This window comes from Momordica charantia (assembly GCF_013281855.1).
Source record: "Momordica charantia cultivar OHB3-1 chromosome 4 unlocalized genomic scaffold, Mcharantia_2.0 BLBB01000004.1, whole genome shotgun sequence".
Taxonomy (NCBI): domain Eukaryota; kingdom Viridiplantae; phylum Streptophyta; class Magnoliopsida; order Cucurbitales; family Cucurbitaceae; genus Momordica; species Momordica charantia.
The window spans coordinates 931,255-947,896 of NW_028275162.1; the positions used below are offsets into that span (position 1 = coordinate 931,255).

The 16,642-nt window shown below is 32.4% G+C and overlaps 1 protein-coding gene and 1 pseudogene across 1 annotated transcript; both read right to left on the reverse strand.

Moving 5' to 3' along the window:
- Positions 1–4,577: 4,577 nt before the first annotated feature.
- On the reverse strand, positions 4,578–6,196 carry LOC148211616 (zinc finger CCCH domain-containing protein 2 pseudogene; annotated as a pseudogene).
- Positions 6,197–8,059: 1,863 nt separating this feature from the next.
- On the reverse strand, positions 8,060–9,640 carry LOC111016687 (putative protein phosphatase 2C 58). Its single transcript, XM_022292158.2, has 5 exons — positions 9,489–9,640; positions 9,124–9,387; positions 8,772–9,048; positions 8,511–8,665; positions 8,060–8,393 (listed from the first exon to the last, which is right to left on the reverse strand). The coding sequence occupies exons 1-5, from the start codon at positions 9,522–9,524 to the stop codon at positions 8,256–8,258; spliced, it is 870 nt and encodes a 289-aa protein (XP_022147850.1). The 5' UTR covers positions 9,525–9,640; the 3' UTR covers positions 8,060–8,255.
- Between the last annotated feature and the right edge of the window lie 7,002 nt (positions 9,641–16,642).

Genomic DNA, 16,642 nt, shown 5'->3' on the forward strand with positions numbered 1-16,642 from the left:
TGCAGGCCCACGCCACCTAACCCTGCACTGAACCTAGCCTACAAAACCCTAACAATGGAGTTTAATTCCAGACATGGCCTAATGGCTAATGGGTCTTTTCCCCACCATCCTAGCTGTCTTTCAGATAAGTTTCCCTCCGAGGAAACAAATCATATTCCATAATTCAGCTGCTACACCATTCCTGTACCCTCTTCTATTGCCATTTCTTTTGCTTCCCCCTCCAATATCAATTTGTTTTCTCTCGAGGAAACTCATAAAAGTTTATAATATACGGAGACTACTTCTTTCATTGTTAATTGATTATGAGATAATTCATTAGGTTTTGACGAAATATTAAGATTGAAGTTTGTCCCACATTGGAAAGTACTCATAAAAGTATGAGGGAGTGTGCTCAAGTACTATAAAAGGACAAGCGGTATCTGCTTTGAGGGAGCTATGTGTAATTGGGGTCGGAGAGAAATTTGTGTGATTGTAAGTTTCCACAACCAGATCTCATTTTTTAAATAAGCTCATTGATCGTGAGAGGGCGTGTTTAACCTAATAATTGTTTATAATATAAGTGAGACTTCTCTTATTGTCAATTGATTTTGAAATAAAACTTCATGAATCTTGATACTTCCGAGTCATGATCAGCTTCGGAGAGCTCTTTCCTCGACATCTTTATTTGATTCTTTGTTTTTATTTCTTTCTCCGTCCTCCAACCCCTTTTCATTTTCCATTTTTTGGAGCTTTAGACTCCATAAATAAGGCGATGAAGCTTCAACAGGAAGAGATGTCACACGAATAATGTTATTCTGATTTACTAGATAGGAAAGAACGTCCATCTGTGTAAGTACATCTGCATTTTGGCAGAATCAAGGAGAGATGAACAATAAGATTCTTATTTGCTATAAATTGAATCTTTGTTTGAATAACCTTTTTTGGTAACTCTTTCAACATAATTTTCAGGTGAAGTGTATTTGGCACCGACAGAAAATGGTGCTTCACAATATGAACATTACTTAGGTGGAGTTGGACCAAAAAAAAAAAAGGAAAAGCTGGAAATATTATTTACAAGCAATTCCAAAAAACATTCTTAGTCAATGTAATTTCGTTAAAGTAACAATTTAGGGTTTTTTTTTAATATTGTTGTAAATGAAACTTATTTTAAAAATATAGTTGTTTAATTAAAAATATTATAGGTTTTGAAACTTTTTTTTACAAATATTGTAGTTTTAAAAAACAGAAGGTTGGTAGTCTCTTCAAGAGACGGACTATTTAGACAAGGCGCCATGTAAATTTTTTAGAACATGGTCGTCTAAAGAGACAACCATCCGGTCGGTTCATTTCTAGAAAAAAAAATATAATTTTTTATATTATATAGTATTTAGTGGTGTAGTGGGTGTATTACTACCCTAATATCTTTTCAAACTTAGAATGGAAGTGATATTAGGGTAACAGTATACCCACTACATCACTAAGAAGTTTTTTACATTAAAACTGCTAAATAATATATAATATAACAAATTTTATTTTTATTTTTTCCAAAAATGAACCAACCCACATGGTCGTCGACCACGTTCAAATTTTTTAAAAAAATTACGTGGCGCCACGTCTAAATGGTCGTCTCTCGCAATCTTTTGTTTTTTAAAAGTACAATATTTTTAAAATAAATTTCAAAATATAACATATTTTTAATTAAACAACTATATTTTTAAAATAAGTTTCATTTACAACAATATTAAAAAAAAACCCCAACAATTTAGTTCCTGAATTTTAGTTTGTAACGACTTAATTCTTGTACTTTCAAACTGGTAACAATTTAGTCCTTAAATTTTAGTATGTAACAATTTAATACTTATAATTTAAAATTGGTAACGATCTAATCATTATGTATAAATTGATAAACTAAAGAGGGACAAAATATATTTATGAATTAGGAATATTAAATTGTTATATGATAAAATTTGACACTTAATTTTAATAAAAGTTTTTACAACAGGGTTTAAAATTGAAAGGACTAAATTGTTACAAATTAAAGTTTAGGACTAAACTGTTACTTTAAAAAACGTGGAATAACTAAATCGTTACGAAGTAGGGACTAAATTGGAAATTAAAAAAATCTAGGGTGGATTGTGAACTTTTAAACTTGTTTTAACGAAGTCTGTAACGATCCTAATCTCTTGAACAGAACATTTTTAGCGATATTACCGAAGAATTAGGAAAGTTATTTAGAACAGTGTATCAAGACGATGAATGCATTTGGGATATCCACAACTGAAATATTTAAAAGGAAATCAAGTACAAAAAGTGGATAAAGTGCAAGAAAATCCACAAACCAAAAGTTCAGAGTATTGAATTAACCAATCTCGACAAAATTTCGAGAAAATCATGAAAGATGAACTAAAACTGATAGCACCGAGACAAATTGCTTGCATCAGTTGAGAAAAGTTGATTAAAAGAAGGCGGAGTTCTAAAAAATAATCAGCTAGTTGCTCCGATCCTCTAAAGATAATCGCAAGAGTTTTTGAGCGCCAAATCCGATCGAAAATGTTTCTAGCAGATGAGGATTCGAACTGGTGAAAGCAAAATTGGGGATCAATTTCAAGCTCCAGAAAACAGCAAGAACGAGAGAAGATAATGAGCAAAATGTTTGAGTTGAGAGGAAAACATTCAGCGGTTCTACAAATCAGAGAAAACGATCGTCATCGAAGAAAAGTATGAATAAGGAAATTTTTACCTTGATTGCGACTGAGAGGAGACAGAGAGCAAAATCAATTTAGGGCTGCATGCGAGGATGCGTGAGTTAAAATCTAAAATAAGGCATTAAATATAGTGTTTTTATAATGTATTTGATAACATATTTAGGAATTGAGTAATTATATGAGTGTCAACTTTTATTTGTTTGATTAAAGAAACACTCTATCAAGTAACAAAACCACTAAGATTACATCTGAAAAGTGGTATCCATTCATAAGCCATGATGGAAAATAGAAGTGTCAAAGGATAATTACACACTTGGCTAATAAATCTGCTTGCATGTTCAACGATTGGAGGATAGGAACGAATTTCAGTCCACTGAAAAATTGCAATCCAAATTGCTGGTTTAAATCTTCGCCCCCTTCACCAACTGCATTGCCGAAAGATAAGCTAAATATTTAATTTAATTTTAAATATTATAAACAAAATTTAGTAGCCGGTCGAGATTTTAATTAACATATATTTATTAATTTATAATATATTATGTCATACTGTTTTAATTTTAACCCAATGGAATTGAGTTTATAACATAAAATATAAAGTTTTTAATTTTTGTATTTTTAAATTTCAAATTTAAAAACTAAAAATATAATCCGTTCCATTTAATTTAGTAAGTCTAAATAAATTCCGAATGACTTACTTAACGTCCCTAAACTTTCATGAGAGTTTGAAAACACTAAAGTGTGTTTCCAAAGTAAAATTACAAGGAAAAAAATACAGCTTATCAAGTTTACAGTTAAAATTTATATTTTCTCTAAACTTAAACGTTAAATCAACAATTGCAAAAGTAGAGATCCAACCATGACTCAATAGTTAACAAATTTTTTATTTAGCTGCCAATAAACAAAATTCATATTTTTCTCTCTTATGTGAGTAGAATAACAATTTGTCAAGTATTAATAACCTCTTTAAAAGCTATAAGTTCGAATCTTTGTCTATATCTAAAATCTCCATTTCAATTAAGTATCAATAACCTCTTTAGAAGCTATTAAGTTCAGATGTTTGCGTAGGTTTGAAATCTCCATTTCAATTATGTCGACAAAATATTATGATCTACCTCATTGCACATGGCAAACTAGAGCAAAATAAGTTCCGTTTGGTACAAACAGTTCAAATTCCACCTCTATTAGAATTATATACCCATAAAAAAATTGGTTATATATATATATATATATATATATACACCATTCCATGAAGCATGAAAAAATTTCATGATTTAGACAAACAATAAGTTTCAAAAGATGCACGATTTATTTGTGTACAAAGCTTAGAAGAAAAAAAAAAAAAAGAACAATGAGATCTTTTTGGAGATAGAAATTTAGTACTAAAATGTGGAAGCGAGAATTCGCAATTTCTTTGTGTAAAAAGAAAAAAAGCAAAGAACATTGTTGTTGAGATCTTTTTGGAGATAGAAATTTAGTACTAAAATGTTGAAGTGAGAATTCGCAATTTCTTTATGTAAAAAACTTAAATAACAAAAGTGAGAATTCGAATTCTGGCCAGCATTTGTCCTAATCAAGGAATAGAGGCCTGAATTCGTCCCAGAAGAAATAGAGATTAAAAAAGGTGGCACAATTGTTTAGTTATAACAAAGGAATTGATCTTGTTCTTGTAGCCAAACCCCAAACCTACCACGTCACTACCAACAGAAAACGTGGCCTTTACGACTTGGCCATGGCCCCAACAGAATCCCAGAATATCAAAAGCATGATTTTCAAACCCCCACAATCTTTCTAATTAATTACCTAATATATAGTTTCTGATTCATTTTATTTAACCCATATCGTACTTTCATTCAACATATATTCAACCCAAAAAAAAAAAAAAACTTAGAAAAATAAGAAATGGTCAAGAAACTTCCATTAAAATACCTTGAGAAATTAGAATACACAACAAAAAGTACTGAAAATTTGCAAACCAGACCCTTACTATCTCAGTTCCTAATACAAACAACAAAACAAACACATAAATTCTGAAATGGAAAATCAGCAGGCAGCTTTTTCCCCCAACAATTTGCAAAACAATAATTCACAATGATTATTAATGACATTTTTTTTTACACCTTATCACCATATATATAATACTGCTATATATACGGACGGTGCAATATTTACAGTTCTCTCAAAAGTGTGTTGTTTTTTTTTTCCCTGATCTTCAGTCTCTTCTTCTCCGACGTCGCTTACATCAACAGCTCATTCACCCATCCCAGATCCGGCCCGGACGCGCCGCCCCACCCGTTGTCGGCGTTACCCCTATTCTCGCCGGAATGTGTCGCCGACGCGGCGGTGGAGATATTTGGGGTGGAAGGTGAGAGAATAAACTGCAGTTGATCTTCAGCGTTGAGGGAGGCAACATCGATCCAAGGGATCGTCGGCCTTGGGGGGGCGGCGGCGGCGGTGGGCAAAGTGGCATTAGCGTCGTCGATATTCATGGACTCGAAGGAACTCATGAGCTCGGTTAGTGCATCTTTATAGCTCAAAACTCCATTTAAATTACACTCAGGATTGTACCTTGAAATTGGGGAAAATCCGTTCAGTGACCGGGGCTTTCCCGGGGAGAGCGGCGGAGAGTGCGGCGGCGACAGATGAGACATTCCGAAAAGCGTCGACGTCGGCGAGGAGGTGGCTCCGCCGCAATGACAGAACATACAGCAGTGATTCGAACCGGCGGCCGAACCGAGAGGGCTCTTCTTGTTCGGCGGCGAACAAGAGCCGCTGCCTTGGTAATTGCCCACCGGCGGCAGAAGACGGAGCTGACGTGGCGTATGGGCGAAGAAACAAACCTTCCTCTTACAGTTCTTCCCATCTTTACACGCCTCAGTCCGGTACCTCGCCGGATGAAGCCAGCACTCAAAAACTCCGTGAGCGAACTCACATCCATCCCCACGGCTGCAACCGCCGCGGCGAAACTCCGGGCACATCGTGCCTGAGTAATGAAACCGGCGAGGATCCCGCCGCCGCGCCTTCTCGCCGGGATGCGCAAACGGACAGTCCGTCCAGTCATGGCTCCGGCTACGCGTACACCGCCGAACCTTAAACTCGTACATCCGAAAATGATCGGACGAATACGGATCGCCGTCGTCGTCCTCCGCCTCGTCCTCGCCGTTGAACGGCAGAAATTTCTGCAACAGAGAATCAACAGAGAACGAAAATCGCGGCGAATCGGAACACATCTCAGCGTTCTCAAGGCGAGCAAGAAGCTTCCTCGGCGGAACGTTAATGTCCTTCAGAAAGGGGATTTTCTGAGAAAGAAATTGCGAAGACGACGACAAAGAAGAAGAAGAAGGAAATTGAAATTGAAATTTCTGCTGCTCAGCACAAACACCGCTCATCGAAAAACTCTTGAACCAGAAGAAATTAGGGCAAGAAAAATTGGCGTAGAAGAAGAAGAAGAGAGAAACGGTATTTATATAAGGGGAGGAGAGAGAAAGAAATTGCAGGGGATGAGGGGGGCGGTATGGGGGAGAAGTTGCGTGGCTTCACTGCATTTGGGGTAAGCATGCAAATTTGGGTATGTGGCAGCACCATAGGGCTCAAACATTTATATTATTTTGTCTCTATTATAATATATGGTTTTTTGGATATTGTTTTTTAATTAATATTGTTAAAGTATTCATATGCTAATTTAATTATTGCAAACTATTTTCCGTCTTCTCGTCTGACCCAAGTTATTTTGGAATTTTGCTTGCTGTGTTAGGATGTGGTATTGGCACTACTCGTAATATCTCCGCAGCTTTCTTTAAATTAATGTGTGAAAAAGTATTTTTATTTTCAAACTTATCTAGGAGATAAATACGTTGGTAATATGGTAATTAACCCTCGAATTGTTTCTCGAATCCATAGTATAATTATATATAAAAAAAATGTTAAATTACAAATTCTGTCTGTATTGTAGATATAGACAATGTGGATTACTAAAAACTATATGTATCGATTGAAACATAACTTGATAACCATTACAAATTCTTACAACGTTTGTATAATTTGTTGTATTCAAATCAACGAAATGAAATAGGAAACAAATTTCTTTTATCTTTGTAAGTTTGTTATTTTTTGTTTTTTAAATTTGACAATAAATTTTATAGTTCAAGTTGTTAGATGGTTGAGAAATTAATTGAGGGTAAAAATTAAATAAGAAAATGTTGGATTTGATTTATCTATGTATGGCATTATATGGGCAAAGTATGGCTAGTGAAATAATTGGAGGATGCTTGTAATAAAAGCCAGTAATGATATTTCTCATTAGATTATGCTAGAAAAATTATAGGCTTGTAAATCTCTCTCTCTAGGCCTTCAATTGGCCCAACCATAAAAATTCTTCATTTAATGTAGCCAATTGTTATGTATTTCATTTTACCTTACTATATAGTAATGTAACAATGCTTTTTACTTGCCTAGTGCCTACGTTATCAAATTTCTTTCTACACCCCATGTCACGTACTTATTACACTTTTTTTTTTCTTTTTACCAAAAACTTATTAAACAATCTCTACTGTTCTCCCTTGTTAATTTAAATGGCTGAAAACTCTTTTTTTTTTCTTCCTAGAGGTAATTCTAAGCAGGAAAATATATTCTATTCAAGATAAAAATTCTAGAGGCTTCATTTTCCTATTACACCTCATTTCTAATTTTAAGCTTTTTTTTTTAAGGTGAACTTTTGTATCTTTGAAAGTTTTTTTTTCCATGTCTTTATAGCTGAATAACCTTAGAAAAATTGAAATAATCATATAATAAAGCCTTCAACATCGTGAAGGGTATGTTAAGATCATTGTCAATTAATTTTAAGATGGAACCTTGTGAATGTTGATAGGATCCAAATTTGGTCCAACGAAATAATATTAACTAAAATTGAGATGGTTTCTTTTTTTATAAATTTTCTATTTTGAAAAGTTAAAGCTTGTTAAATTACTCATATTTATTATGTTTTCTACACGAGAACAAATAGAAAATGAGTATAATTTTAAACTATAGAAAATTAAATCTGATACAAAAGGAGTTCTCAGACTTTTACTTGATTGGGCTTAGATTTCCCTCTCTCCCTCTCTAGGAGTGTGGGTAGATATGGTTATGGGACCAAGCTGCATGCTATTTCACTTTGATTTTCTAGGTTAGTTGTCTCACACTTATATTACATCAAATTTTAGAATGACTTTTATAAGTAATTTGCATTTAATTCCATTTCATCCCATTCCTATGGGCCCAACTGTTCGAGTCCAAACAAACTAAGCCTTACTTGAAGCCCACTGTGATCCAGGCCCATAATGTAACCAAAGAATCAAGCCCATAGCACGAACACGAAGAGTGCATGAGACATCAAAATGTACGGGCAAGCCAAATTTTATACTTGAAAAATAATATTTATAAGAGAAAATTATCTACTCAGGTAGCATCGAACCTTACAGACAGCAGCCAACTGGCAAAACAAATTTACTGTCGAATAATATCCACACTTTGATATTTAACACTCTATTTAAAAGGGAAAAAAAAACAAAAAGAAAAAGAAAAAGGAAAAATAAATCACTGAAACCTAACAACAATGCACGATATGTCGTCCTTGCTTTTTCTAGATACTGCTTCGTCGATGAGTCGTTTGGCCGCTAAGTTAGCGTCTTTTATGTGTCTAATAGATTCCACTGCCTCTCGATTAGTCATTACCTGTAATTATAAATAAAATTTTATTGAGTTCCGAAACAATTTTCAGAAAAATAGGAAAGGAAATAAATATTAGAGTTTTTTTTTCTTTTTTTAAAAATAAATTTGTAATTAAATTACCTTCCATATGCCATCACTAGCCAAAATCATGAACTCTGTAGTTTCATCCACCGTTTTCACTTCAACGTCAGGCTCTGAGCTGAGGTGGAGTTTTAAGCTCTTGTCCCCAAACGCTCTTGCCACGGCCAATTGCCCATCGACACGTGGAACATCTCCTGAAATAGTCAACATTTCACAGCTCAATTTAAAATCTTTTTTATTTAATAGGAATTGAAACATTTATTTTTGTTCAGAAAACGAAAGCAATAATGAAAATAAGACCTGGAATATTTGATACGAAACCACCGCGGCTCTCAATCTCCCTTTTTTCTTTGGAAGGTTCATGATCAACGGAAAGCTGTTCAGCGACACCATTTTTGCACAGAACAGCTCGAGAATCTCCGACGTTGGCAACCACAAGTTTTTGACCGTCGATTAAAATGGCAGTTACAGCCGTGGATCCCCCTTTTCCCAATTGCTTCACTTTATCCAATATTTCGTCGTCCGTTTTCTTGTAAGCTCTCTTTATGGCTTTTCTTGTTTCGCTCCAGAAGTCAGCCTAAGGAAAATTATTAAAATTAAATAATTTATTTTTGGTTTATAAAAATGAAATATTTATATGTAGTGTGTATACCTCTTTGAGAATATTGTCGAAGAGATTGTTTTGCAAGAAATTAGCGACATCGTGGCCCAAATGGCCATCGAAAATTGCAAATAAACCCAGGTCGTGTTCTTTGACACGCTTGAAATCGGAGACCAAATAATCTTCCATGGGGTGGTTGGTTTTGCCCTTCACCAAGTGACATCCATGAGTTATATTGCTACAATTCTTCGACGACGCTTTGGCTTTGCCTTTCCCAGCTGCATCGCCTGCCGAAGAACAAAATCCTGCCTTCACCTAAAATAACAAACAATTAATTAATCACCACAATAACAACATTGAAATTGTTGGAAAAGGCAGATAACGAATTATATAAGCAGAAATTAATTATTGGAGACCTTCATCTTGTGGAGGATTTCTCTTCCGGTGGTCATGGATTGGATTGGGTTTGTAATTTGGTTGAGAGAATTGTTCAGAGGAAAAGCGAGTTTTAGGGAGAGAGAGATAGAGGACAGGTGGATATAAATAGGTGGGTTTGACTTTTGGGCATTATCTTTTTTTTTTTTTAATATATTTTTTTTCCACTTTACAGACCGTGTTGGTGTTTCTTTGAAAATAAAAACGCGTGTACTTGCCGACGATTTTTCCTTCTTATCCTTTTCCTTACTTCCCTCCCAGTTCCCAGTTCCCACTACCAATTCGTAGCTAAAAATGCCTTTTATCAGTGGAACAAAATATATATTCGATCCTAAGTAAAATTCCTAAGTTTGTATTTAAAAAACCAAGTTCCTTCGTTCTTTCTGGTTCTCGTTCTCGTTCTTGTTTTCTTTTTTTTTTAAGGAAAAATAAATCTTTAATTTCTATATAATTTGTGTTATATGAGGCAAAGTACTCGAGGAGAACGCATGGTCCTCCCCCACTACGACATGTGTATATGAGTCTTGGTTTTCATATTTTGAAGACAAGAAGGGATGACTCATGTTATTGGAAGTAAAGCTCAATTGTACTCCAATCTGGCGAGAAATTTACTACATTCCAGATGATACAAAGTTCGTCGAATGATGGGTATGGCTGTTGTAGTGATAGAGTCACGATTCCTAACGTTGATTTCATATAAAAGATAGAGTCACACCTTCGAAAATGTCCGTAATCTATTGCGTTATACATAAGCTCAGGGTACACCAATTCATACAAGATTCTAACTTAAACTTAATAGAATAAGAAACTACTTACTTAATTTGTATTGAAGGTTATCTAAGGTGTTTAGTAATCTAATATAAGGACGAAACTTTCACCGAATGTCTATACTAATACAAATATTATATTATCAAATTTAAAAATAGGAGTTTGAAATTTTTCATAAATCTATTTATCCATATTTTAGTGAAAATTTAGATGTATTTATTTATTTTTAGTTACTAATGTCTTCCAATTTTGTATTTTATATATAGTTATATCTCTAACAACCTTTATTATTACTCTTCTTTATTTATATCCATTGGTGCCCTAACTGAAACAAATTAGATAAAGAATAAGACATATCTTCTATTTGTTGCATTTTGAATATATTGGTTTCATCCAAGATAAAAGGCACATGCATTAAAACTTTCAAATGAAGAGAGAAACCATAAAAAAAGAAAAGGATAGAGAAATAGGAAAGGACCACAAGACAACATCCACATGTTCGTCATTATAATAAGTGACAAATAACGTATACATTTAAACTTAGATTTGTGATCAAATTTAAGCAATATCGGCACAACTTAATGAATTAAAACATATATATACTCGACCAAAAGATCAGATGTTCAAACCTCAACGTACGCAATTTTGAACTAAAAAATAAATATCAATGATTTTTTTTCTTTTTTTTTCAACGATTTAGGAGGGATGGATCAAATTATTAATCTTTTAGATGGTAATAGATGTCTTATCTACTTAACTATGCTTTGGTTAGAAAAGCACGAATTTGTTAAATATGGGAGTTGAAAATATAGAAATTTCAATTTGAATAAAAAAATCAATATAAATGTTAACAAAATATCTTGGGAGTTTTTTTTTTTAATGAAAATGATTGCATTTGTAGGATGGGGTTTTAGATCTTGATATGTTGACAAAAATATGAAAGGTTTCAATTCTATGCAAATATGGATAAAAAAAATTATACAAATAAAAAATATTATTAAAAATTAGTCTTCCACTCTTTTGAAGTGAGTTAAAAATTTATACTAGTATTACTATTATGTTTATGTTAGGAGTCATTTTTTTAATTATTTTTTGTCTTATTGATTTTTCAACTTTTACGGTATAATAGAAATGTTGATTTATTTTATATGTCCATGTTGTGTATAATATGTGAAAATGTTGATATCGACGAAAATTTAATACCACTCCTATTCAAAAGAAAAAAAAAACATCAAAAAGACAGAAAAACATGAAAACTAAAAATTCATAATAAGTACATAAACTGATAATTTTTTTTTTTCAAATCCCAAACTCCCTAAATAAGTTATAAATTCCCCGCATTGGTACTTATATTTATATTTGCAATATTTTTGTCAACATTTTGATGGTCTTACGAAAATTTATATGCCAACATGAGTGTAGTTCGGTAATTGGCATATATCTCTGACCTAAAGATCATGAGTTCAAATTCTTATATATATATATATATATATATATATTTTATTATTCGGAGTCGGTGCTCGTTGGCCTTGGATATTCCTTGAAGCCTCAAGCCACTCAATCTATCTTGGGGACTGAAATATATAAATATTGGATATTTTTGTGTTTGATCCAAAAAATGGTCATGCTTAAAATCCAAAAAGCTCAAATGAGGGATGCTGACGTTCGAAGTACCTGCAAGCCAAGGTTAACACTTCGAAGAGTAAGTTAGTACTCAATCAATCTATTGCTCAAAGTGAGAATAGTTTCGCGTACCTTGCATGAGAGGTATTGAGATCTATATTTATAGAGATGAACTTCGTTACAGCTTCCGATAGCGTTCTAATGGCTCTCCAACACTCCGAAAAATACGATATGTTGTCGGAAAATATCTTTGTTGCCTTTGCACCCATTGGTGTTCTTCAAAGGTCGGCCGATAGGTAAAATAAGGTGGACTCGACTATTGTCAGCCGAGTTATCGAGACTTTGTTGAATCTCTTTATCATTATTATACGTAATAAAGCCCTTTAGATTACAAAATTCATATTTCTAATGAAATGTATAATTATCTTGCATGAACATAATTTAAGCCCAATAATTTACTCCCAATCACATTACTTTATATTTTTATTTTTTTTTGTGTGACAATCACATTCATTACTTTATCAAATATTAAACCAAATAAACTAATACGTGTGGGAATACAAAATTGGTAGGTGACACCAATCCCAATGCATTTCCTTTGACGTGGTCCACCAAAAGAGAGCCACTTGGCTTTTTAAAAAGAAAAAATAAATAAAACGAATAAAAACGACGAAACCAGAGATGTCACATTCCAAGTCAAATTATTAACGTGATCAAAAGAAAGCAATATCAATTCAATTTTTGTTGGTTTAAGGCTTAAGCATATATAAATAATAATATTCATAAAAAAAGCATATATAAATTATAAATTTATACATTACATAAATTGTTTTTATTTTTATTTCGGTGAGGTTTAAAGGTTGTGGTCATCCATTATTGGACCCTTTCTTTAACATTCCTCTATGTCGATGGACAATTTTGTACCTACTATTTTAACTTTTATGTAAATTAAATATGTTAATTAATGTTACCAAACCAATTTTTTCTTTTAATTTTCTTACTATGCAATTATGTAAGGTTTTTATTGTTTTGTTATGAATCAGCCGTAAATACTCTTTTTTAAGAAACAAATTAGTAGCTAACCAAAATATAGTCAACCATGAAATATATATGAGTATTTACAATTTTTTTAGTACAAACATGTAGGGTGGGAGTAGAACTCACAACCTCTTAATTGGAGATATATGTCAATTATCGTTAAGTTATGCTCGCTTTAACGGATATCTATACCTTATATATGTGATATACATATAGTATATTACTGATATGAATGTCTGATATACAATTGATATGAGTAAAAATTCTGACTATATTTGAAAATTAAAAAATAGATGACATATTTTGAAATACATAAAAGATTTTTGTTATCTACGTGCTAAAATTTCCCATATATATATACACACAATAAATCTAAAATAAATATTTGATCGTACAACTTTTTATAAAACAAATATAAAAGTTTGGACTAAAATTATAATATTGTTTTGGCCGTACCTAATTTGCCGGAGGCATTAAATTACGTGGACGTTAGAGTCAAACTTGGACGCCGGAAATATCTGCTAAATATTTATTACAATAATGACCCATCCTGCGATTTTCTGTTCATTTGACAGCGGTTGTTAATTTGCCATGGCTGCTTGGGAGTTTCTTTCAAAAATAATAAAAATTTTGTCGTGGACGTATTTTGATAATAGTATTCTATATTAAATACGGATTTTTTATTTATCAATTTTCTCTTTTTCTTTTTTTCTATAATTAAAGATAGATTTATAGATAACTATTTCGAAGCCACCAAGCAGCCAAACTAGTTTTTTTTTTTAACCTTTTGGATTTTCTCGTTTGCCCAAGTTTGATCCCTCCCTCCAAACTCTAATATAATATAATAAAATAAAATTGTTTTAAAAAAATTATTTAAACAATATAATCTTCACACTAGGTCACAAATAACAATTTATAAGAATTAAAATAAATTTATATCTTTTATCTTCCTACTTTAATTTTCAAAGAATTGAACAATACTATCGTCCAAGGATCAATAAACCATAATTTAGTGATTATTTATTATTTAGTGAAAAATATTCCTAATTTATTTTAGAGTCAAGTGGGTTGAAGATTTATTAGCCATATTTATCTCCGATAGAAATCTTATATTCACCATTTTTTGAGGTAGACCCCACTAAAACTATTGCAATTATTGTCAAAACGAGCATAGATCAGCGATCATTGGTATATACCCATCCCAACATGTACTAAAAAAACTATTACAATTATTTTAGGAGTTTTTATCTTACCGATTTAATTATTATAGTTCTACCATCTACTATAGTACTATTAGTATTTGTCTTTTCTTCAATTTGTAGAGGATGGCCATTTTTATTCTATGCTTTTTAAAGAGTGTCCATTCTTTTTAATATTAATAAAATATTCTTTTTTAATCGATAATCTTGAAAATATTTTGACTCAATGTAATTTAATACGGAGTACAACGAGAGAAGATAGACTAACTAGAAATGATAAGGGTCTCTTTGATAACGTTTATATTCTTATTTATTATTTTTCGTTTCCTATTTTTTGTTTCTTCTTTTCCAATCAACAAAACAGAAGTGCATGTATTTGATAGCTTTCTTATTGTTTTTCTTTTGTATTAATAAAAATAGAAACATATTTTATAACTATTTACTGTGTCTTAATTCTCTAAAATTTTAAATTAACAAAGCATATATTTTATATGATAATTATTTTTTTCAAATTAAATATTCAAATTTTTATGTTCTTTTTTTATATTTATTACACATTTTATGAGTAAAAAATGATAAAGTAATTTTTTTACTTACGTTTTGAAACAAAAAAACAAAAGACTTACAAAATTTATATATAAATTTTAGAAATATTTCTTAAAAACGAGAAAGATGAATCATCGTAAAAGATTAAAAAGAAAAAATAAACAAACAAAACAGACCAAACGAGTCATAAATTGTTTAATTGTCAGAATGTATAATTTCGATATATATTGTTCACATATAAATCAACTGAGTAGTTGTATACAAAATTATTAAAATTTAAAATTTGTTTAGACTATTCAAATAGAGAAAAAGATCACTCTAATAGTCAAAGGTGATCCACATGTTTTGTAATTTTCAAAAGAAGTTCGATTGACTGTCAATATTGATGTACGGTCCAAATTGCCCATGACTTATTTTTCGGATTTTTTTAAAATATTATTATGTATTAATTTTTTTTAAAAATATTGTTATTTAATTAAAAATATTTGAAACAGGTAGTTTATCAAACTTTTTTTAAAAATATGGTTGTTTTAAAAAACCAAAGAATGTCTTCCAGAGACGACCATTCCACGTGGTCGTCTCTCAAGAGACGACCATGCAACGTGGCGCCATGCAAGAGACGACCATGCAACGTGGCGCCACGTCGGATGCCACGTTGCATGTTGGTCTAATTTGACCAATTTTTGAATGTGGTCGTCTCTTGAAGAGACGACCATCTACCAAACCCTTTTTATAAAAAGCCTACCCCACCACCATTATTTTATTTCCCACTGCGGCCGCCGCTTCGCTGCTCCGTCGCCGAATCCCGTCTGCCCCGCCGCCGGCGTGCGGCCTCCTCCGCTCTTCCGTTGCCGCCGCCTCCTCCGGTGAGCGGCTGCCTCTTCCATTATTTTTTTTCCCTTTTTTTTTTGTTTTTTTGTTTGTTTTGTTTGTTTGTTGTTTTGTAATCTAGTTTTATTTGTTGTTTTGTTTGTTTGTTGTTTTGTAATCTAATTGTATTTGTCCTTTTTTTTGTTAGATTTGGGACCACTCTATTTTTTTTTTTTTGAATTATAAAGGATAAATGTACTTTTTCTTTGTTTTCTTTTATTATTATTATTCAATTTTATTTATTTATTTGTATTTTGTAATATATTTAATTGGTGAATGTATCTAGTATTGCAGTGTTAATAGTATTACAGTGTTAATAGTATTGCAGAACACGAGTCCATGTTGCGACCAGTGACAGTTGAAACTGATATGTTGTACAAGGGGTTCATGTGTAATGATAAAAGAACTATGCAACATATCGTCAAACGTTTTGCTGTAAAGAGTCACCATCCTTACGAAGTTGTAGAGTCGACACCATTTGTATGGACAATTAGATGTAAGAAGTGGCAAGATGAATGCAATTGGCGACTTCGTGCGATTCTTAAGAAAAGTACTAACTTATGGGAGATTACAAAGTACGTGGACCAACATTCCTGCGTATATTCAGAATTTAATCAAAGTCATTGTCAATTGGATTCAAATATGATAAGTAGAGAATTTTGTGATGCAGTGAGAGCTAATCCTTCTACGAGTATTGCGGCACTTCAAGATCTGATCAAGGAAAAATTTGGATATCATGTTCCTTATGGGAGGGTCTGGGAAAGAAAAACAAAAGTTTTGGCTCGTATTTTTTGTGACTGGGATGAGTCATATCAACTTTTGCCAAAGTGGATGTACATGCTGAAACACACTAATCCAGGAACAATCGTTGAATGGAAAATTAGAAACTATGGACAACCGGGTCATGACATTCTTCATTCTGTATTTTGGTCATTCGGTCCTTGCATTGCAGCCTTTTAGGAGTTTCACCTCGTGCTTCAAATAGATGGTACTCACCTTTACGGAAAGTATAAGGGGAAGCTATTGATAGCAACATCAGTCGATTCAAATGGACATTTGTTACCTCTTGCGTTTGCCATTATAGACGAAGA

Coding starts and splice junctions, on each gene's coding strand:
- LOC111016687 (XM_022292158.2), bottom strand. CDS start 9,524: ATGACCACCGGAAGAGAAATCCTCCACAAGATGAAG. Junction 9,388..9,488: donor AAATCCTCCACAAGATGAAG/GTCTCCAATAAT, acceptor TTGTTATTTTAG/GTGAAGGCAGGATTTTGTTC. Junction 8,666..8,771: donor TTTCGTATCAAATATTCCAG/GTCTTATTTTCA, acceptor TGACTATTTCAG/GAGATGTTCCACGTGTCGAT.